At 56.7% G+C, this 21,859-nt stretch overlaps 8 protein-coding genes across 8 annotated transcripts; 4 read left to right on the top strand and 4 right to left on the bottom strand.

Annotated features, from left to right (window-relative positions):
• Positions 1-47: 47 nt before the first annotated feature.
• Positions 48-1,112, bottom strand: CMQ_3322 (uncharacterized protein; the record flags this gene model as incomplete). The annotated part of the gene is made up of 1 exon (XM_014319260.1): positions 48-1,112. The coding sequence occupies one exon, from the start codon at positions 1,110-1,112 to the stop codon at positions 48-50; it is 1,065 nt and encodes a 354-aa protein (XP_014174735.1).
• Positions 1,113-1,271: 159 nt separating this feature from the next.
• On the top strand, positions 1,272-1,737 carry CMQ_3753 (uncharacterized protein; the record flags this gene model as incomplete). Its single annotated transcript, XM_014319691.1, has 2 exons — positions 1,272-1,569; positions 1,676-1,737. 2 exons carry the CDS (start codon positions 1,272-1,274, stop codon positions 1,735-1,737), a joined length of 360 nt encoding a protein of 119 aa, XP_014175166.1.
• A 3,199-nt stretch (positions 1,738-4,936) lies between these two features.
• Positions 4,937-6,667, top strand: CMQ_3501 (serine/threonine-protein phosphatase pp-z; the record flags this gene model as incomplete). The annotated part of the gene is made up of 3 exons (XM_014319439.1): positions 4,937-6,358; positions 6,423-6,575; positions 6,638-6,667. The coding sequence occupies 3 exons, from the start codon at positions 4,937-4,939 to the stop codon at positions 6,665-6,667; spliced, it is 1,605 nt and encodes a 534-aa protein (XP_014174914.1).
• Positions 6,668-8,352: 1,685 nt separating this feature from the next.
• CMQ_4143 (uncharacterized protein) lies at positions 8,353-10,933 on the bottom strand (the record flags this gene model as incomplete). The annotated part of the gene is made up of 7 exons (XM_014320081.1): positions 8,353-9,502; positions 9,595-9,994; positions 10,060-10,210; positions 10,272-10,361; positions 10,415-10,513; positions 10,579-10,771; positions 10,827-10,933. The coding sequence occupies 7 exons, from the start codon at positions 10,931-10,933 to the stop codon at positions 8,353-8,355; spliced, it is 2,190 nt and encodes a 729-aa protein (XP_014175556.1).
• Positions 10,934-15,418: 4,485 nt separating this feature from the next.
• CMQ_3942 (DNA-directed RNA polymerases n subunit superfamily) lies at positions 15,419-15,916 on the bottom strand (the record flags this gene model as incomplete). Its single annotated transcript, XM_014319880.1, has 4 exons — positions 15,419-15,470; positions 15,583-15,669; positions 15,739-15,797; positions 15,881-15,916. 4 exons carry the CDS (start codon positions 15,914-15,916, stop codon positions 15,419-15,421), a joined length of 234 nt encoding a protein of 77 aa, XP_014175355.1.
• A 359-nt stretch (positions 15,917-16,275) lies between these two features.
• On the top strand, positions 16,276-19,382 carry CMQ_3634 (WD domain containing protein; the record flags this gene model as incomplete). Its single annotated transcript, XM_014319572.1, has 3 exons — positions 16,276-16,535; positions 16,614-17,386; positions 17,440-19,382. 3 exons carry the CDS (start codon positions 16,276-16,278, stop codon positions 19,380-19,382), a joined length of 2,976 nt encoding a protein of 991 aa, XP_014175047.1.
• Positions 19,383-19,636: 254 nt separating this feature from the next.
• On the top strand, positions 19,637-20,955 carry CMQ_3447 (2og-Fe oxygenase family protein; the record flags this gene model as incomplete). Its single annotated transcript, XM_014319385.1, has 2 exons — positions 19,637-19,836; positions 19,941-20,955. The coding sequence occupies 2 exons, from the start codon at positions 19,637-19,639 to the stop codon at positions 20,953-20,955; spliced, it is 1,215 nt and encodes a 404-aa protein (XP_014174860.1).
• A 342-nt stretch (positions 20,956-21,297) lies between these two features.
• On the bottom strand, positions 21,298-21,540 carry CMQ_3810 (uncharacterized protein; the record flags this gene model as incomplete). Its single annotated transcript, XM_014319748.1, has 1 exon — positions 21,298-21,540. One exon carries the CDS (start codon positions 21,538-21,540, stop codon positions 21,298-21,300), a length of 243 nt encoding a protein of 80 aa, XP_014175223.1.
• Positions 21,541-21,859: the final 319 nt, after the last annotated feature.

Genomic DNA, 21,859 nt, shown 5'->3' with positions numbered 1-21,859 from the left:
AGATCCCTCTCCACCGCGTCCCCACCACATCTCAGCTTCATGACGGCTTAGACCCGCGAGTGCGAGTACGGCTCGTACGCCAGGTCCGCCCGGCCACTCGTCTGGCGTGGAGCTCCGTACTGCGGCGCAAACGAGTTGTTGTAGTGATTGGGGTCGTTGAGCGGCTGGTACGAGCCGACCGGCACGCTCTTGTCGTTGAAGCGGACAGCCGGGGCGACAGCAGGGCCCCGGAGGCGTCGGCTCTCAGGCTTGCAGCAGCAGACCGACAGCATCCAGAAGAAGGATGCAGCGATAGCGGCACCAGCCGAGATCCAGATGACGGCCATGTAGTGCGAGTTGAGCGAGGCGGTGACGCCATACTTTTTGAGGTCGTCACGCACGACGGCCACGATGACGATGCCGGTAGCCGAGGCCAAGCCGGCCGTTACCGTCACGGTCAAAACGGCGAGTATGGCCACCAGATAGGTCAGGCAGGCGATGGTCTTGCTGCAGCTGGTGAAGAACCCGACGACGATCTCGAGCGCCAGGCTGACCAGCGCGATCAGAAAGACGATCTGCGTCCAGTGCGACAGCTTCTCAAACGCCACCAGCCCCGCCCTGACCGTCTTGGGCAGCTTCAGCGTCTTGCCCGCCGCTGCAGCCATGGTCGTGAGCGATTCTTCGGTCGCGTTGACCGCACCGGCCGCCCAATTGAAGCCCGTCTTGGAGCAGTTGCGCTTGCCCGACTGCAGCGTCTCGCAGTAGTTCCAGATGCTGATGTCGTACAGCTTGCCGATGCTGAGATCCGACGCCGTGATGTTGCTGCTGGACGACGTCGACGTCGTTGTAGTTGTCGTCGTCGCTGCGGCTGCTGCGGCTGTCGTCGTCGTCTTGGCTAGCAGAGAGGTATCGTGGAAGTCGACACGACGCTCGATGGACCGCTCGTCCGACCGCCTGCTCAACAACGATAGCAGTTCTGACTCGCTGATCGATAGGCCCGTTGTGTTGACCTGAAATATGTAGAGCGACTTGCTGGTGACGCCAGCCAGGCCGGCAATCAGCAGCGTGATGATACTGATCACCGCAAGCACAAACGGAAACGCCACGCAGACGACGCGGCCGCCGGAGACCATCTTGGGCGGTTGGGCGCTGACGAGAGACGGATGCTCACGAGAATGAGCGACTTTTGGCGAGATAGTAGCGAGAAAGAGAGAAGCCCAAAGACCTGAGGATGATAGCGGTGGATAGGAACGAGATATCTTACAACGTGAAGAAAAGGTGGGCGGTGGAATATGGGAAGAGAACGAGAACGAAACAGCAACGGGACTGGGCAGAAGACACTGATAAATACGACTGCTTATCCTCTCGGGGAGCCGACAGGGGACGAGCAAAGCGGCCTCGTCGAGCAGAGGGATTGGCGGGATGGATTTGCAAGCTTGGTTGGCGGTGCCTTGGCTGCCCTGGCCCGCCGTTTCTCCAGGCTCAGCACGCTGAGTGGCGCAGGAGACAGTCGCTCGTTGGTGGAGCAGCCTGCCACGATTGCCCGAAGAGGACTAGCGGCATGGCTCAGCCCCGGCTACGTGTATACGAGTACGTATACGTATTTTCTGTCATGTTTCTGGGCACAGCCGCAGCGAGTGCGGCCAGGCTGGGAGATCTGGGGGAGGAAGACGTGAACGTATCTTACTCCGTACAGAACACGAGACATCCGTTCCAGTGGTTTGCGAGCTCTGCACGACCAAGATGAGACCCTTCTAAGCCAAGCTTCTGCCCTCGATTCCCAGAGGATCGTCAGTGCGGTTGGGGAAATTGGTGCCGACGACCCTAGTCAATTTGGCGTTTGAGAGAGCGAGAAGGCTGCTCTCGCTACGGAGTCGTCCTGTTTCGTCCCCAGCTCTTCGCTCGTTGCGTCACCCAGCCAAAACGCTTTAGCTGCGACGTCACTGCCGTATCGAAGACTCCTTTCTGGGCTGGAGGCGACGCGGCCTGACAGCCACGAGGCTAAGCTGCCTAGTATTCTTTAAATTTTAAATACGATGGCTAAAGGATTTGCGTGAGCAGCAACAACAACCCCCCTAATTATAGAACAGTATTAGGGCCGATCCCCGCTTTTCCGCCTGCTGTCGTCTCTCTTTCTCCGGCATCACAATTTCGCGTAATCAGGCGCATCCTGTTTTCTCTCCCGGACCTGCGTCTCACCAGAGCTGCTCGCCTGGCCGCCTCGAGATCGCGGTCTCTAAATAAGATACATAACCTTATCCGTCACCCCTATTCGGCGCCCCCTCCTCCCCGCCGGCAGGTCTGGCCCAGTGGGCTGCATCGCGGCTCCATATTTCCCATGGCACTGGCCGCACTGGATGGCCGCGTAGGGCCCAAAGCTTAAGCACGTCTGTGCGGAAAAGCGCAACCGGAGCTCGTATGTGCATGGCCCTAGCTCTCCTTACTCAGCACTGAGACAGCTCAGATCCACCGGCAGCTAGTAGCTCTCTGTCGTCGGTCCATGGTGGTCTGCCTTTTCAGACGGCCCTGCCACTCGGCCCTGCCATCCTGTCTCGTATGTCCAACGTGCCGAGACGTCCTCTGCATCCTGTGCAGCATCGGCTGGCTGTTTTCTTGCACTATCACCCACCATCCGGGTGACTGTCTCTGACTGCTGCCCGTGCCGCGCCTGTCTCGCTTCGCAGTACAGCATCGCAGCATCGCAGCATCGCAGCATCGCCGCCTGCTCGTCTCGGTGGCCAGACTCTCCATCTCACGGCTGCCTTGTCGCTTCATTCTCGTTGCCCCATTGCCTTGTGACTGGACCGCAAATATACGTAATCCTTGTATTCATCAAGACACGTACGCTGTGGGAAAGAGCTATCCTCAGCGAACCTGCCCGGCACGTGCGTCTGGATTGCTCTCGCATCCCCGTTCTTCCTGCCTCTGTCTCTCCCCGTTTCCCTTCGATTTGCCTCACTTCCTGCACGCCGTCCCCATCCCCCATCCCACATCCCATCCCGGACCAGCCTCGTGACCGCCAAGTCGTCCTCGTCTGCGGCCACTCACAACCACTCTCTGGGCGCTGTGCGGCCCCCGCCTTCTCCATCCTCGCTGCAGCTGCAACGCTACGCAAGGACAGCCGCAGGCTGTCTTTCCCTCGGTGTCGAATCCAGTCGCCTCTGCACCTCCTCCCATTGCCCCCTCGCCTTTCTTCTTCCAATTACCCTATTCTCCCAAGCTGCTCCCCACTACTCTCGCCGCCGCTACCCCCCAACGCGACTCTAGCTTGGTATCGCCTATCACACTATCACAGCCAACCCCTGTTGCAAACTGTTGTTCTCGGCCAATCCGTGATCGTCTGCTCATTCAGCCAAGTTCTTTTGGCCGAGTAGTGCAGCAGCAGCCCGACTCCGACTCCAACGCTTCGAACCACCAGACCATCCATCGCTGTACTCTCGCCCCGCTGTCGGCTGCTGTCATCTTCGTCGCTTCTCGCCCGTCTCTCTCGCTCTCGCTCTCTCTCTCTCTCTCTTCTTCCTATTCCTCGCTCTCGTGAACCTCAGTGCCCGACATCGTCAGCTTCAGGCATCACCGTCACATCCCTCACCCCCCTCCCACCTCGCTCCACAGCCGTGCCTTAGATTGCCAGAGCCATATCAACCAGGACCACACACCCCTTGATCCCAATGTGCACGACGACACATTGCCCTCACCGCTTCTGCCAATAACCTCACTTGCTGTCCTTGCTGCTCAACAGAACGGTCGTTCAAAAGAACGGCACTACTGCAGCGCCCCTCATTGGCCTGCTACGAAAACAACAAAGGAAGCGAGAGCCCAGTCAACGGGTCCCGACCGGCGTCTCGCCAAGATCTAGCCCTTCTGTCCCCAACTCTATTGCCCACTCAGAACAACGCTGTCGATCTTGACCGGTACAGACCCCCTCTTCTCTTCCGTCCGTAACCCTTTCTACTTTTCTACTCTCTACCCTTCTCTCCACCTGCTCTTTCCACCATCACACATCCCAGATCCACGTTGTCAATAATCGCAACGCCCAACTTCAAACCTCTTGTAAGATATCAGCCCATCGCACCTGTGTCAGGCGGCTTCCAACAGGCCCCCGAACTCCCCGTATCGCAACGGCAGTCAGGCGCAGACCCCGTGGCCCACCCTTCCATCGCCAGTTCGATATTCGCAGACACTTTCCCAGGCGTCAGTAACCCCACACCCGGCTTCCCTCCCCATTCGCTCGCTCTGCTCTTTATCGTCCTCTTTGCTTCATTTGCTTCCTTCGAGCCTGGAGTCGGCTCACTCGACCCAAACTGCCCTCGACACGGCGCCCGAGCCTTGTCTGCTATCCCTCTCGACCCTGACCCGCTTTCCTTTCTTGTCCTCGGCGCGTCCTCTAAAATCCGATCCAGTGGCGACTTTTGCTGACATACAGAATATTACTTAGTCTCAGCAAACAAGCCCTTCTGACTACTACACACCTCTTTGCAGACAAATCCGCCCTCGTCATTCAGGACTCTTTGCTCGACATAGCCAAGACCTGCGATACCCTTCTCTCCCCAGGCCTTCCACCTGTCAGCATTCCCCGCTCAGTCTCCATTGCAATCTCATCTTCCACGTTGTCGCAAGCTCGAGACCATCTTCCGCTTTCGCCCCCTCCCACTCCCTTTGCCGCAGCTCCCGCGACCATTTGTAAACTCCCCAACCACGGAGACGACTTCGGGACACCGCTCTTTCACCAGAGCTCAGTGTGCTCTGTCCATTCTGGACCAGATCTTCTATCCTCCGTAGGACTCGCTTTGTCCACAGAACCGATCGCAACAGCTTACATCCCCAGTCGCCGCCCGCTCTGAATCCCTGTCGCCACCCGTATCCCCTTCCCTCAGAGATACCGCCTAGCGATTCTCCTCGATAGGATCGCTCACACGGCAGCTTCACTCCTGCTGGCAGCTTCCCGCCCTCTGGAAAGATGGGAAACCAGAGTTCCAAGGAAGGCGGCAGTTCAAAGGCATCGGGCGCTGATGGCCTGCAGTCCTACCCTTCTTTCAGTCGCTCTGACACCAAAGACTCGACGCGCTCCTTCCGCTCTTTGCGATCCAAGATCCCCGGTGGGAAAAATGACAGCCCACGCTCCTCCGCCATTCTCACCGGTGGCGAAGCTGGTGCCGAAAGATCAGATGCCATCTCGAGCCGACCGAACCGATCGTCTATGCCACCGTCCTCACGTCTGAACCGGTCCGACTTCGGCTCCTCTCCGACATCAGTCTCATCGTCAATCGACAACAACCAACCCTCGTCGCCGCTAAGCGATGATGGCAGGCAGCCACCGCCGTCGCCAATCCAGTCGGCCTCTATGAAGTCGGGCAGACATAATGTCAGCTCGGCCCAGGCCAGCGGCGAGGTCGATCACGTGTCCGAATCACCACCGTCTGCAAGTGCCCCAGACCCGAACATGCCACTGTCGGAACCAGGCCAGTCCATTCTCTCTCGTCGTGACAGCATTGCCAGCAATTCGACCGCCTCAAGGCCGCTGGCTCCTGGCACTCCTGGCGTCGAGGAGGCCGGCAACATGACCATGGGCGACATCCAGGGCATCGATATCGATGACTACATTAAGCGCTTGTTGGATGCTGCCTACGCAGGCAAGGTGACCAAGGCTGCGTGCCTTAAGAACGCCGAAATTGTAGCTATTTGCCAGCGCGCTCGCGAATGCTTCCTATCACAGCCGACGCTGCTCGAGCTGGATGCTCCGGTCAAGATCGTTGGCGATGTTCACGGCCAGTACACGGACCTGATCCGCATGTTTGAGATGTGCGGCTTCCCCCCGTCATCCAACTTTCTCTTCCTCGGTGACTACGTCGACCGGGGGAAGCAGTCTCTCGAGACTATCCTACTTCTCATGTGCTACAAGATCAAGTATCCTGAAAACTTCTTCTTGCTACGGGGAAATCACGAGTGTGCAAACGTGACACGCGTCTACGGCTTTTACGACGAGTGCAAGCGTCGCTGCAACGTCAAGATTTGGAAAACTTTCATCGACACATTCAACACTCTGCCCGTGGCTGCCATCGTGGCTGGGAAGATCTTCTGTGTGCACGGCGGACTGTCGCCTGCTCTCGACCATATGGACGACATTCGCCACATTACCCGGCCAACAGACGTGCCCGACTATGGCCTATTGAACGACCTGCTATGGTCCGACCCGGCTGACATGGAGCAAGACTGGGACTCGAACGAGCGCGGCGTCAGCTACTGTTTCAACAAGAAGGTTATCACTGACTTCTTGGTCAAGCACGACTTTGATCTGGTATGCCGCGCGCATATGGTCGTTGAGGACGGCTACGAGTTTTTCAGCGACCGGGTATTGGTTACGGTGTTCAGTGCGCCCAACGTAAGTCAAGCTTGTTGTTTTTGGTTTTTCTGTCCTGCCATGGATCTCACTAACACGGCGTCAGTATTGCGGCGAATTCGACAATTGGGGCGCTGTGATGTCGGTCTCGTCGGAGCTGCTCTGCAGCTTTGAGCTTCTCAAACCACTGGACTCGAATGGGCTGAAGAGCCACATCAAGAAGCAGAGAAATAACCGCAAGAATTTTATCAACAGCCCTGTAAGTAAACCCAGCGCAAAACTAATGTCTGAGCCCAATTTACTGATGCATTAAACTGCCAGCCTGCCAATGTGTATCCTCAGAGTGTGTAGTCACTGGAAGTATAGGTGGTGTGTTTTCATGTGGACAACAGAGGCAACGACCCTCGCTCAGCCAAGAGAAAGGAGCGGATTACTTTCATTACGACGACAAGTGCATATGTTTATACGGCCATATTATGCACAAACTGTCTCGTCCTGCTATGGAACAGGCTTGTGTTTTACTTGCTGCCAGCACCCTTGGGCGTCTCTTTTCCATATACTCGACGAAAATACGAAGATGATACTCAGTCTGCGGATAAAGCGCACCTGGCTCATCGAAACCAGCCGATGGAACACGGCTGGAGGAACTAGCAGATGGGACCTTTTCTACGGGTCGCAAAAGAGGCACCCATAGACGGGCACGAAACCATAGGCAACTAGCTTGTCTTGCTTACCTGGGATGGTACATTTCAAAGCTGCCAAAAGAATCGCGATATGCGGTCATGTCTTGATGGTTCGTCTCAGCGTTGTGTGTCTGTACACGCCAGCTATCTGGATGCGCGAACCCGTTATTGATGGGACGTAAGATGCCATATTTCTTACGTATGTAACGGAGTATTTCGGTCTTTTGGCTGCGCTTAGCGGGCCAGCCCAGACTGTTTACAACAAACCAAACTCTACTCTACCGACACGAAATACGAAGAGGAAAGCTGAAAGGACAATGAACCAGACATGAAGTGAACGGGCCGGGTGGGTGTTTTTTTATTGTTCAAGGAGGATCTTGAGATAGGAAGCTGCCGGCGTGCATAGAACAGGCAAGAGCAAAACTGTATGGCCTACATTGTAGGACTACTGCGTGGCTATAGATTTTTTTACTTCCGTTTTCTACCGTTTCGCTGGCCTTTCGCTTTCTCTTGGGCGAGGCCCCATAATAGCCAATGTTTTAGGAACAAGACGAGCTCTTCTTTAAAATATTGTTTTATTTGGCCTGACTTACTTTTGCGTGGCTTTGCGTGGTGAAACTTGACAAATTTGTATCTTACTTTACTCCCCAAAAGCATGGTGCACAACCATGGGATTCAAGGGAGTTATACTAGGATGATTGGGCTAAAACAGAACGGCAATTGCAATCGAGGCAACGGTCGGTTAAGGATTGTGTTATGGACTGTGCTGTCCCTAGTAACCAGAGAGGCTTTGAAGCTTTATAATGGCTGAAACAAACAAACAAAAGCGGACTATGTAGGCTGGCAACAATACACAAGCGGAATAAATATAGAAGTATACCATAAATACCAAACAGACCGGCCACCCACCACTCCCTTTGTCCTTCCTAGGGTGCGAGTAAAATGTTCAGGAATTCAGACCCCATAACTCCCAATGACGAGGAGAGTATTGCGCAATATATGGTGTGGGCTGTTAAGAAGTATCCCAATAGCAACAGTCTGCCCAATCAAGACCGTCCGACCGTGGGAAAAGAAGCAAGATATAGAGACAAGAAACCCCCTCTGGGGCCAAAATAGAAAAGAAAAAAAAAATTCCACAACTGACCAAAGGGATATCTCGCTAAAAAGAGGAAGACCAGCAGCGTGGGTGAAGCGAGGTGTATATAGAGGGCACTGTGGGCAGAGGATGCATGCCATGGTGCAATATGGCCGATATCGTCTGTGGTGTGCGTGTGCGTGTGCGTGCGTGTAGAGTGAAAAAAAGGCCCGAGGGAGGTGAGTTATAAAGATGAACCGTGCTGTTTTGCCGGCTTATCAGACAACGATGCTGGACGTCTTGCGGCCCTCGGCCTCCTCGAGCGGGAAGCTGAAGACCAGCTTGAACAGATCTCGCAGGAAGCCGTATTGATTCGACCGGAGCATCATCCAACCAACGCTCTTGGCGGCATCCGAAGCAGCCACACGTCGACCCCGGCTGGGAAGGCTGTTGGACGCCCGGAATGCGTCTGCCAGAACCAGGCTCTTGTAGCTTTGCAGCAGAGAGGCGTGTGCGGGGAGGCTGCCAAATGATCCAGGCGGCAGGCTCTTCACGAATGCCTGTAGTGACTTGCTGGCGGCCTTTCCATCAGTCGCGGTTGCGTCCCGGCTGAAGCCGATGTTCATGGCTGCTTTGAGGATCAGCATCTTGATGCGCGTGACATTGATGTCCTCAGCCGAAGTCGCCGTCGTAGCGGTGCTGCTCGTCTTGTTGCTGCCTTGTGAATAGCCCGACAGATTGGATGCGCTGCTGGGCCACTGCTGCCTACCGTTGCTACTCGCTCCATGGCTTCCTCGCGATGACAGGTCCGTGCTGCTGCTGTTGCTTGTTCCCAGCACCATGATGTTAGGCATCTGCGGACTTGAGCTTTCGGGTGAGACAGGCGTGTCCTCAAATTCGGTCACTGGCGTCTCGGGGATCTGTGGTGTTGGCAGTGGTTGTGCCTGCATCTGCGAGCTTCGTAGTTTCCGTGTCGAGGCCACAGAGCTGGGCCGATCCTGTAAGCCAGGGAAGCTGTCGCGTTTCGAGTGGTTGGACACCCGGCTGTTGGACGACATAATGCTAGCAGTGTCCATCATCTGCGGCTGCTGCTGCAGCGACTGTTGGAAGTTGATTTGGCTTGGACGTGGCGTGCCACGGTCTGGTCGTATCTGTGTCCATCCTTCCCGGAAGATGTCGCATAGCTCCCAGCAGGCCTGCACAGCCGATCCGAGGAGCTCCTCGTCTGGGGCTTTGCCATCGCGTGAGTTCTGCCGCAGGCTGAAGAGCATCTCTGCCAAAGACCAGCACGCTCGCAGCAGCGAGTCGGTCTCCTCGGCCAGCTCGCTGCGCTGCTTCATCAGACGGTGGCAGAGCGTGATATAGAAATCCAGCGTTCGTTCTTTAAACGGCTCGGGCAGATTTTGCCAATCCTGGCCGCTATATAGACTTTGAAGGAAGCTTGAAGTTAGCATAGTCGTTCTAGATACAAACACGGAAGCAAACAGCAAAGGTTTGCGTGACACATGGGATCTACATACTGGTTATTGAGCTCGTAGCAGACTCGAAAGACAGAGTCAGCACCCGGGTCCTTCCGCTGGCGGACATCAAATAGCGCCTGGCAGAAATCGCGGCACAGGTCGAGGTTGGTCCCAACACTGAAGCTTTCGGAAGCCTCATCTCGGCTGTGGTAGAGCCGCTGACACAGTTTCCAGCAGCATTTCCAGGCCTTCTCATGTGCATCTGGGGTTCCAGAGCTGTTAAATACCCTTTCCCGGTGAATGGAGCTGAGGTTTGCAAGTGTATTGCACAGAGTCCAGCACTCTTCGAGAGCTGCTCGCAGAGCAACAATCTCTCCGCCACCGTCCATATGGGGGCTCGTGATATAGTCGTCGTAACCGTGATCATTGTAGAGGTCAGACTCATGACTCTCCGGGATGTCTGTGTCACTTGTTCAGCACAAATTCAAGGCTAGGTCAAGACTTCCAAGCAGGAGCAGCACGTACTTTCCAGCCCACCAGCGCTCGATGAGCGACGCCTCGAAGGATCGTTGAAGATGTCATCGAGGGTCTGGGCCTGTGGTGTGGCCGAGTCGATGTTGTACTTGACAGGCTTCACGTCTGTTGAGATAGGTGGCGGGGCCTGAGACTGGTGGGTCTGTTGTACCGGGTGTGGTCAGCATTGCTGCCTGTGTGATTTGAAGTTGCAGAAGGTTTACCTTGTCTTCTGCTTCGCTGACTGGGGGGCTGATGATCCCCGAGACCCTGTCGCCCCCTTGCTGGACTGTTGTTCCTGAGTTGGTCTCCATCTAATAGGTGTGTTAGTGGCAATGACCAGTAAAAGTAATGATTTTACGCTTACCCAAGAATGAAAGCTCTCCGGCGCATGGATGACAGAGACCGCCTCCTCGCTTGAAGCCTGGCGTATGTGGCTCGGAAGATTTGTTCTGAGCATAATGAGCTGATGACAGGTGATCAGCGACAAGCGTTCTTTGTGGGCACCCAGCGTGGTAACGGGCTGCATACCTGAGAGTTTCGCTGGTCACCAATGCTGTCTTCGGCCTCATCGTCTTCGATTTCTGTTGTTTCTGTGCCATTTGATGTTACGGGAGACGGTCCGATATCACTCGTTGGGCTCATGAATTGCGCCGACAAGTTGCGGAAATTTTGTTGGTATTGCTGCGCATGCGAATCGGCGCTGGAACGAGATGAGGTAGACCTGGCAGCATGATTAGCAAAGAAGGGGAAAAAGGGTCGTCTCATCCTTAGCATACATGGCCAATAGCTTGTTTCCAGCGGGCGATCCAGGGGACATAGGCAGATCTGATTGAGAGAAGGTGATGCTCCCAGTAGAAGATCGCAAAGTCGCTTGAACAGCCATGGCTCACTTTTAAGTGCAGGTGTCAGTGGCAGCGACAATGGCCAAGTCTATGCAACGGTTGAAAGAAAGAAGGATGCAAGGAGGCTTGGACTCATCCGCCTCACACGATCGCAGTCCGGGCCAGATGTTGGACCGCAGTAGGCAGACTGGAGATTTGTGCGCGTTGCAATGGCAGAGAGCGACGGCGGTCACAGGCAGGTCGGGCGGCAAGCGGCAAAGTGAAGACGTTAAGCGGATAGTGAACAAAACAGAGTGGGGAACAATTGGCTCGGCCGTTGTGGTTCGAGGAGAGAGTGCGATTGGGGAAGGGAAGGGTGGAAGTGAGAAGCAAGCGGGTGTGTGGAAGGGGCCGCAGGAGCTTATTAAGGCCCGGGAGCCGTTGTCTCGATCAATTTGGTATGGGCTTGGTGTGGCGTAGCCGCAACAGAGCTGGGAGGCTGCAGGGTCGATGTTCGTCCGTGAAGGCTGTTTGTGAGTAGTCTAACACGACACTCCACAGGCCAGTGAGAGGGGGCAGGATGATCGGTCAAGTTCAATGGTAAAGGAAGAAAGTAAGAGGAGGATGTAAAGAGGGAGAAGGAAAGAAAAAGTAGACAGTGGAGAGACAATTGAGGCAGGTGGGAGAAACGGAGGGTGGGATGACAAGAGGAGCTGCTGCTGCTGCTGCTAGTGAGGTGAGTTGAGGAGAGCCGTGAAGTTGTGGGATCCAACAGGCAGGCAATGCCTGCAGTATGGGCCTGTTGATGATGCGTCGATTTTTCTTGATCCCCCGGGCCTTTGCGCAGCGATGGGAGCGGTTCTTCCACGCCTTTTCTGTCTGCTGGTCGTGTTGGTAGTGGTGCCGGTGGGAACTCCTGGCAGCTGCAGGACGGATTACCAGCCGAGGAATGGACGAACACGCGAGAGCAGACAGGGTTGCTAGAGGAGGGAAAGCAAAAGGACGAGGGTCTGTCTGCATCCGAGTGGGAACCAGGGTGTGCGGATGTGTGTGTGGAGAGAGCGAGAGAAAGCAGCCAGAGCGCGTGAGAAAGAGAAAAACAGAAGGCAAGCAGGGCGTTAATGCGCCAAGTAAGTCTGCAGCCTTGTCGTGGGGACGGAGCGAAATCAAGACGGACACGGGCGAGATGACGAGATGACAAGAAGTCACGACCGCACAGAAGACAGCCGGCAGAAATCAGGACGCAAAGAGTGAAGATCGAGGGAGAAGTAGTAGAGCCGCAAGCAGAGATGTCGAGGCAGAGAGGAGGAGTTAGGCTCCCTTGACGTTGTGTCCATCAACGAGTGAAGACACGGATATGGACATGCGAAGATGGAGGGGGAGGGATGCAGAGAGACTAAGGAGAGGAAAGGTCATTGGAGAGGGAATGGGGGGAGTGGAGGGCCTGCCGCTGTCCAGACATGCGCACCATTCAGATGTGCAGCTGCGCGTCTTTGCTTTGTTCTGACCAGTAAGAAGCGAGACTGGGCTGGATTGGCCTGATGGAGCTGCATGACGAGCGACCAGGGGCCGGCGCTTAAGCCAGGCAGTTGATTGACGCAGGACCTGCTCCTGCGTCCCGGTGGGAGCGGCAGAAGGATGCATCGCACGTCTGGCCCCCGGCACTCTCCTCTGCCAACCCGGTAGCATTGTCTCTGTCTTTCTGTCCTGGTCGGCTTCACGTTGGATCAGGATGGATTCGAGGGGTGGTGGGCGACCGACCAGCCAACCCCATCTGGGCAGCTTGTCGTGAAGAGGGGTGACGGAAGAACACGGACCAGCGGGCGGGGGGAGACGCAGCCCCCGGCATGATTCTTTTGTCGCGATGGCATTCACTTTGTGAGAAATGAATAAAAATGTCTGGATTTTGCAACTGGCGTTTTGTGCCATTGGAAGATAGGGAGGTGCGCTGGGGTCGCTGTGTGGGTAGTAACGGCCCAACCCGCTCGTAGTTTCCTATTGAGGCAGCTCTGGTGTCTCAGACAATTTGCTCCAGCCAGCAAGGTCCAGCCGCCGTGCTTTCTTCCGTCCTTGCCTAATATGTATTACGTTCTGTTACTGCTCTTTCCCAAGTGGAAATTGGAGATTACGACACTCGTATTTGGTGCGTCTTCTTTCGGTGGAACAGCCGTAGCAATTGCGACTGCAGGTTATATGTTCTCCCACGGGCCGTTGGGAAAGTATAGGATTAGCCGAACAATACTCCGTGCACTGCTTACTGTCTTCCGGCCAGCTTTGCTCGCACCCTTCAGCTTGCCTGCTCATCCTGACGATCTGGGATAGGATAAAAAGCTACATAGTAGCCTTCTTCGTGTGAGCACACCGTTACAGCTGTCTCGAAAACTAAGAGCCACAGCACGGCGAAGAGTAATGGGGAGATCGGCTTTTCGTCACTGCACCTTGACCAGTATCTTACAACCAGCGTGGACCGGTTGGGAAACAACGGATGAGATAAACCATCAAGGGGAGCTAAATGGCGAGGAAGGCTGGAAATCGCTCTTTTCCGTCGAGAAAACGAGACGACGGCAGGCGGACGGCCGATCATCTGGCGCGTAACACGAACGAAGCAGCGCGCTATTAGTCCATTCGGCATCTTGATTGATTGAACCACATGCCAACACAACAAGAGCCACAATATTCCCGCACAACACCTCAGACGTGTCTGGTGTAGTCGTCCCTTGCTGCTGCCGCCTGCAGTAGACAAGATAGACTCTGGCGCCTGTGAGAAGTGTCGGTGGGCCAGCCGAAGCTTACGTTGCATTGCCGATGGCATTCTTCCCATCTTTGGCAAGTGATATAGACGGAAAAATTGGCGCGCTACATAGACATTGGTTGGCTCTTTGCCTGCTATCGTCTCTTTTTGCTCCTTTAGGCTTGGGGTAGAAAGCGCTGGAATGGACGCAAAAAGAAAAGGATAAAAACGAGAGAAAATTCCAGAAAAAGAAAGGAAAAGGAAAAGAGCAAAGAAAGCACGCGGAGTGGCTTTCGGGTCCATCCCCGCGACTCTTGTCTAAGAACTTCAGATTGGAGAGCACCTGTTCTCCCATCCAGTCGCTGGTTAGGCGCCCGGAAAACTGGTCAGACCCACTGTGACTGCCTGTCTCTTTATACTATATATCTTACCCTCATTTTGGTATCCATCCGCCCACGGCAGAAGCCTTCCCCACCTTTTGCTTTAACAGAGTGTGTGAGCTGTGTACGGATCACTCCGTACCTTGTTACGTCTTGGCTACTGGAAGGAGCCTCTTGCATGATCCATACTCTCGTGATGGGTGAAGGCCGGAATCAGATATCGAGTAAACACTGTCTCCAGTCCAAAGTACCGTGCATGTTGTGTAAAAACCAGATTTGTACTCTCTGTCCATACTATTACAGAGCTCACAGCCCTCGTTTCCCCTCCGCAGTCACCGACGGTCACATTACCTGACGGCGCTTCTGCCCATCCTCTACATTTGTTGAGGTAGTACAACAAGTCGTATGATACTAACCTGCTCGAGCAAGAAACCTAGACAGAAAGGGGGCATTGGTGACACGAGAACACAGCCATCTAGAGGGTTGCCGTTGGTCTTTGCGTGGTACTATTATGTAGGAGAAACCCACTTGGACGCATGTTATCCGGCTAACAGACGCGCCTAGAGGGTAAACAGGTGAAAAAGCGGACCTCGATGCAGGCAACGGACTGAATTTCCTAATCGAGGGGTGCACAGAACAGCAAGGCTTTGTCGGATGGACCATCCTCGGAGCACCATCGCTACTTTGCGGTGTGGCGAGACAGCACAGCAGTTCCACTCTTTGCACGGAGTATGCTTCGGCCATTGCATCCATGTGCAGCGTCAGTCCGGCTGAGCCACCGAGTGTTCGACGAGTCTGCCTGAGATGTAGATCAGCGGCCCATCTGCAGACCGACACTTTGCCCAAGGTCCAGGGCCTATATATGCGACCCAAGGCCGATTTGAATCTAGCTGCAGTGACACAAACCCTGACATGATATCGCATTACGTAGAATGTCTAGCCAGCGGCAAAGTCTGTGCTTCTGGTGCCATTGCGTCTTTGGCTAAGCGATGAACCGTCATTTTTTGTGTACAGTAGCAGCATGGATGGAATGAGTCCGTTGGCTGTTGTTTTCCCAGGCCCATGCATGTTCTTCCGTCTTCCTCGCAGGTCCTGAACGCTGTGTATATCCACTGCAAGCGCCGAGGCAGACAGATAGGTGACACCAGCAGCGCTGTTCTCGGAGCTAGAAGTCCATTTGTAACCATTCACACCTCTCAATCTAGTCGCAACAAACGCCACCCATTGAACCCATGCTAGACAAAGCAAGAACAAGCAATAATCCGAACAACCATAAATACAGTCTTTGGGAGAAATCTGAGTATCGTTCGTGACCGCAAAGTCGGCATTCGCATCGGGCGAAGGGTCGTGCGAGCTGAGCGGTCGTAGAGGGAGTGAGAAGCAAGATCGAAGTGCCGAAAGGGGGAAAGCATCAGGCTAGAGAGCGGGTGACGGGTTCACTGGTTGGCAAGAGCAATCTTCTTCTCGCTACGGCCGTCCGGAGTGTACCTAAAGCGAACATTAGAGAGGGCCACTAACTATGAGGCAGTAGGGGAAGCAAGGTGAGATAGACGCCCGGCATATGGGAGGTCTCCACAGCTCGTGGGGGATGTGTACATACTTGAGGAGCTTCTCAATCAAGTCCACGTGTGTCATGATCATACGCCGACAGCAGTACCGCTTGCAGCCCAACTGATCCATGGCGTCGCTAGAGACGTATGTCAGCCCTGACGCATCGACTAATGTGGCTAGGAGCGGTTCGCGGTGATATTCTTACCCATCGGGAACGTTGTCGTCTAGAAGTTTGAGGTAGCGCTCCCAGAGATCGCCGACCACCTATTGTCGCGTCAGAACTTTGCACTGGAAGAAATCGAAAAGGCCTGTCTGCGAGCAGGACAGGAGGCGAAGGGAGAACTGACCTTGCCGCAGGAGAAGCACCGGATGGGGATAATCATTTTCTCGGTTTTGTTGGGTCTAACAGCTGGTCAGGTGTGTGTTGCTCGTAGACGACGTTCCGTGGCAAAGGAGGATGAGGAAATTCGCGTGCATCTACGGAGTACGGCTGGCGGTCAAAAAAGTTTGGCGGGACGGGATAACGTTAGGCCGGAACTAGTTTCTTATCGTAGACAATTTCTGCTTATCGACTTTTTTTTTGGCGGCCGTTAACTGGGGCGCTGTTCTGTATAGAGATTTCTGCAGAGAACTTGCACAATCGACTCGAGTGACGGCATAGAGAGAAGCCAGCACGGCGAGCTTTCAACTACACGACACGACAAATCGACCATACAGGGAGTCGAAGAGCCAAATCGCAGATATGGCATCAAGAAAGGCGGCATCGGCGGCCGCGGATGCCCAGAAGAAGCGGAAGCGAGAGAAGATCGAGGACGCAGGCCGGTCCAAAAAGAGAAAGCCGCAGGACGAGAAGAACAAGGGTGCGATTGTGGTGAAGCAGGCCGGAGAGACGACCGAGCCGGTTGTGGTCCGACAGAGCAGTCGGCCGACGTTGTGGAAGCTGTCGGAGCCCATGGGCGGCTGCATGTCCGACATCGACCCAATTTTTACGGCCGACGAAGGGTTTGTCTGACGGTTTTCTTCATGTGCTGAGGACGGTCGAGCGCTGACACGTGGCAGACGCCTCATTCTCGCATACAGATCGTCGATTCAGGTGTACTCGACTGCCGACTCCCTCCTAGAGCGTCGCATCAAGCTGCCGCAGCCGGACGGCGCAGCCGAGCGCGCCGGCCACATTGTTGGGGCCGTGCTGTCGCCGCTGGCCGAGGAGATCGTCTGGGTCGGCTGTGCGGACGGATCCATCTTCTTGGTCAACTGGTTGTCGGGCGCGGTGGAGCGGCTGAGCCGGCAGCAGGAGCCGGCACCCAAGCTGGTCGGCCTGGCCGTCGAGCTCGTCCACGTGGCCCATCAGCCGAAAGAGGTACTCTTCCTCTCAGAGGGCTCGCGTGGTGCATGGCATGTGACGGCCTACGACACTGCAGCGCTGGCCACGTTGCCCGGCCGCACGCTGTTCTCGCACAACGGAGCCACGGCCATCGAGCACCTGCGCACGGTCAACCACGGGCGGATCGTGGTCGGCGCCAGCGGCCAGACCGTCTTCGTCGGCGAGTTGCAGCTGGCCGAGGGCCGCATGCCCGTAGCCGTGGCCGAGCTGACCTACCAGTTCTTCTCCGTCGACGCGGTCGACGAGGTGTCCTGCCTAGACCTCCGGACGACGACGAAGAAGCGCGGTCCTGTACTCGACCTCGTGCTGGGCTGTGTGCGGGGTGCCATTTACGTGTACGCCGACGTGCTCTTCCGGCTACAAAACGCCGCAGCAGAGGGCGCCCGGAAGAAGGCCGTGGCGGGCATCCACCCGCGCAAATACCACTGGCACTCGCGGTCGGTGTATGCAGTGAAGTGGTCGCGAGACGGTAGGCAGAAAGCCGACCTTGGTTTCTGGCCCGATGGCTGACAGGTGCTGCAGGAAACTACTTTATCTCGGGCGGAGCAGAAACGGTGCTCGTGCTGTGGCAGACCGATACGGGCCGGCTGTCGTTCCTGCCGCATTTGGCGGCCAGCATCGAGAACATTGTGGTATCGCCACGCGGATCATCGTACGCCATCCACCTGGACGACAACTCGATGATGGTGGTGTCGACGGCCGAGATGAAACCGACGTGCTACGTGTCGGGACTGCAATCGCTGGCGTTTGCGTCGGCGCCGCGCAAGGACGCAAGCGTGCGTCGGGCCTGGCAGCCGATCGAGACCATCACGCATCCGGTGCCAGCGGTGATCAGCCCGACAGATGCATCGCGGATTCTGCTGCGCGTGGGCAACGGCCAGAAGAACACGATGGTGGGCGAGGTTCCATCGGCCTCGCTGCTGCAGACGTTTGACATTGGGGCCTTCCAGAGTGTGGCCAAGCAGCCGCTGGCCCGGACGAACCCGACTGACTCCAATCTGACGCTGCGCGGCCACCCGGTGACGGAGCCGACGATCACGCAGCTGTGCACGTCGCTCGACGGCAAGTGGCTCGTGTCCGTGGACGAATGGCAGCCGCCACCGCGCGACATCAGCGGCATCGCCGGCGAGCCGTCACTGCAGGACGACTGGGCGCGGGAGCGGCGCGAGATCCACCTCAAGTTTTGGGCGAGCGTGGATGGCGGCAGCAGCGGAGAGGCTCCGGCCTATGAGCTGGTGTCGCGCGTGGACGAGGCGCACCGCACGACGCAAGTCGAGCCGATCCTGGGCGTCGCAGCTGACAGCGGGCGGGCGAACCGATTTGCCACGCTGGGCGACGACGCCGTGGTTCGGTTCTGGGGCTTGCGGCAGCGCGTGCACGACGGCCTGGCCGCCAAGGATGACAAGGGTCGGGCGCTGGTCAGCTGGCACTGCACGCAGGAGGTAGTGCTGCCGCTGGGCGAAGGCGGCAGCCAGAGCGTTGTCGGTCGTGACGGGCTCATCGCCCGCGAGCCCAAGACCAAGGCGCGGCGCAGCGGCGCCCTCACCTTCTCCGACGACGGTTCGACCGTGTTTGTCGCCTTTGGCGCCCCCGATGAGGCCGTGCTGTACACCATCGACGCCGAGTCGGGAGCTGTGCGCGCCTCGCTGCAGGGAATGTTTCGTGGCGATGTGCGCGGCGTCGAGAGCCTCGGGGCCACGCTGGTGCTGCTGTCCGAGGACCTGCGGGTATACGATGTCGTGGCCGATGAGCTGCGGTATGGCGTGCGGCTGCTAGGTGTCGAGAGCGAGAGCCAGGTCGGAGACGAGACAGAGGAGAAAAAGAACAAGACGGTTGCTGAGTCATCTGCTTACTCAGCATTGACGCAGCTCGTGGTTGGGCGCCAGTCGCAGACGTTTGCGGTCGCCGTGCCTCGCGCATCCTCGGCCCGGCAGGCGGCTTCGCGGCTGATGGTGTTCTCGCCAGAGCACGCCCAGCCGCTGCTGGTCGAGGACCTGCCGCACCTGGTGGTGTCGCTGCTGCCGGCCGTGGGCCTGTCGGGCTTCCTGGCCATCGACGCGACGGCGCAGATCTGGTCGGTGGTGGACGCAGCCGACACAGCCGCTCTGGGACGGCCGCTTTCGGATCTGAACCTGCCGATGACTGTGGCAGTGACTGCAGTTGAAAAACAGCTGCAGCTTGCAGACGGCGACGGGGAGGACAACGAGATGGCGGACGTCGACGGCGCAGTCGAGGACGAGTCTGACGACGAGGCAACCAAAGACGGAGACGAGGATGAAGACGACGAAGACGAGGACGACGAAGACGAAGAACAAGACTCGCATGCAGCCGTGATTGCGCCGCAGAAGCTGCGCGACATCTTTGACGCTGCGCCAACGACGTCGGCGTCGATTGAAGAGCTCTTCTGGCAGGTGTCAGGCCTTCTGTCAGCACTGCCGCAGCTGGTGCCGGCCGGACGGACGTGAGCCGGAACTCGTAGACCAGGCTTCGTCTGTCGATGTCGCCATGGCCGAATTGCGCGGGGCTGAGCTGCAGGTGGCGATTGCGCCATTCTACGGAGTTTATCTTACAGGAGGGGCGTATTTTAGTTAGGAACAACCAAAATCTCGTGACCAGCCGATTTGGCAGGTGCGTTCTGTGTATTTGAGTGTTAGCAGAACGTTGGTTTAAATACAAGAGCAAGTACAGAAGAAAGAGACATTCTGCGCGACAAGACAACATGTCATTTACGTCAATCCCCATTCTCGACCTGAGCCGATCGCGCAATCCGGACACCAAGCCGGCCTTTCTGGCAGAGCTGCGCGACGCCCTCATCGAGGTCGGCTTCTTCTACATTAAGAATGTCGGCATCCCGGACGAGCTCTTTCGACGGGTAATAGAGCAAGGCCGAGCATTCTTTGACATTCCCGAGGAGGAGAAGTAATAGGTTTTCCCTTATGTTGCTTTCTTCCTCTCTGTTCTGCCCTCTCTTCAGCTCTCTGGCTCATCACACCACGTCTCCCCCACTAACACCCACACTCCAGACTCAAGATCGAGATGAAAAATGCCCCGTCGTTCCTGGGCTACTCCCGGCTCTCGGCAGAGATTACGGCTGGTGCGGCTGACCACCGGGAGCAGATCGACCTGTCGACGGAGCACGCCGAGCCGGTGCCGGACGCGCCGCGCTACGAGCACCTGCTGGCACCCAACCAGTGGCCGTCCGCCGCCGTCCTGCCGGACTTCCGACCGGCCTTCTCTGAATTTCTCGACCGCATGGGCGCCATGTCGCTCGACTTCACCGCGCTCATGGCCGAAGCCATTGGCCTGCCGGCCACGGCCTTTGACCGGTATTTTGACCCGGATCCGGCCCGCCGCCAGCACAAGCTCAAGGTGGTCAAATACCCGGACGAGGCAGAGCTGGGGGTCGGCAATGGCGACGGCAGCAGCCAGGGCGTCGGCCCCCACAAGGACAGCATGTACACGACCTTTCTGCTGCAAGCGAGCGCGCACCACGGGCTGCAGGCACAGAACACGCACGGCCAGTGGGTGGACGCGCCGCCAATCGACGGCACGCTCGTCGTCGTGATCGGACAGGGGATCGAGGCCCTGACCCAGGGCGTCTGCGTGTCGACAACACACCGGGTGGTGTCGCCGCCAGCCGGCGCCGGTGCCCGCTTCTCCATTCCGTTCTTCCAGGGCGTCCGGCTGGACACGGCGTTTGAGGAGCTGGAGCGTGTCGGCATCGGCGCCGTGCCAGAGCCCGTCAAGGACCAGCGGCGCGCCGTGCTGGCAGCTGCCGCCGCCGCCAACGGAGGCCGTCTGGACGACGTCGAGTTCACCTTCCGTACCGGCGGCGCGGCCAAGACGCTCGGCGAGGCCACGCTCCGCAACCGCGTCAAGAGCCACCCCGACGTCGGCGAGCGCTGGTTCCCGGACATTCTCGCAGACATCCGGGCAGAGGAGCGGCAGCAGCAGAGGAAGAAGGGGGATGGGGAGGCCGTCCGGCCAGGCGAGACGTCGTCTGCTGTTGGTGCAGCCGTAGCCGTCCCAGCCCACTAACACAAAGCAGAGGCCCAAGCAATAGCCAATAGCCGAAAGAAGATAACGACCAAAACGTAAAGAGACTCGTTTCACATAATGTTTACGCTTCCACATGCCAGCTGTCAAAGATGCTAACGCCTATATCTCCACTGCAACTGCCCTCCACTAACTCTTTCCGACAAGCTCCGGCCTTCGGTCCCTCGTCCCTACTACCGGGGCCTTATTTCTGATACTTTGGGAAGCATTCGGCTAGCGTTTTGTTGTGCTTGTTGGAGGAGTGGTCGGTGAGACTGAAAGGTCAGCAAATGGGCCACAGCCGTCATCAGAGACACTGGGGGGAAAGACTAAGAAATGGCCTGCTCACGCATTCTCCCGGGTCGTGCTGAGGAAGGTGGCCTTGCAGACCTCGCACTGAATGTTCAGCGCCTTCTCGTTCAGCTTGAGTTGTGACTTGGCCGTCGCGCCACTGTTCTTTGCGTTGCGCTCGCGCTTCTGCGCTGCCTTGGCACCCTGCTGCATGTCAGTCTCTTCCCCTCGTCCCGCCTTTTGTTCTTCTACTCCCCACACGCAGACACAAGGGCTACTTACGTTGCCGCCACCCATTTTGCGGTTTTGTCGAAGAAGGAAGAAGAGGCAAGGACGAGATTGTTCGTATCTCAAGGCTGAGAGGCGTTTGCTGGCGGTGGGAGGAGAAATGAGAAATAGGTGAGTTTTTCTGCCGTGGGAATCGTCTGAATAAAATGCCACCAAGTGGCAGAAAAACCCTCCAAAAAACTAGGCTCCCCCGTTTTGCATGTGTTCCATTCTCTAGTGGGGTGCTTCCACCTAAAACATACTGTACAACTTGCACAGTGCTGCTTAGCTAACTCGACTCAGTGCATCGCGACCGCGCCTTCCTACTTTTTCCAGAAGCAGTGCAACT

Source organism: Grosmannia clavigera (genome assembly GCF_000143105.1).
Source record: "Grosmannia clavigera kw1407 unplaced genomic scaffold GCSC_113, whole genome shotgun sequence".
NCBI classification, from domain to species: Eukaryota; Fungi; Ascomycota; class Sordariomycetes; order Ophiostomatales; family Ophiostomataceae; genus Leptographium; species Leptographium clavigerum.
This window is presented reverse-complemented; position numbering and strand designations above follow the sequence as displayed.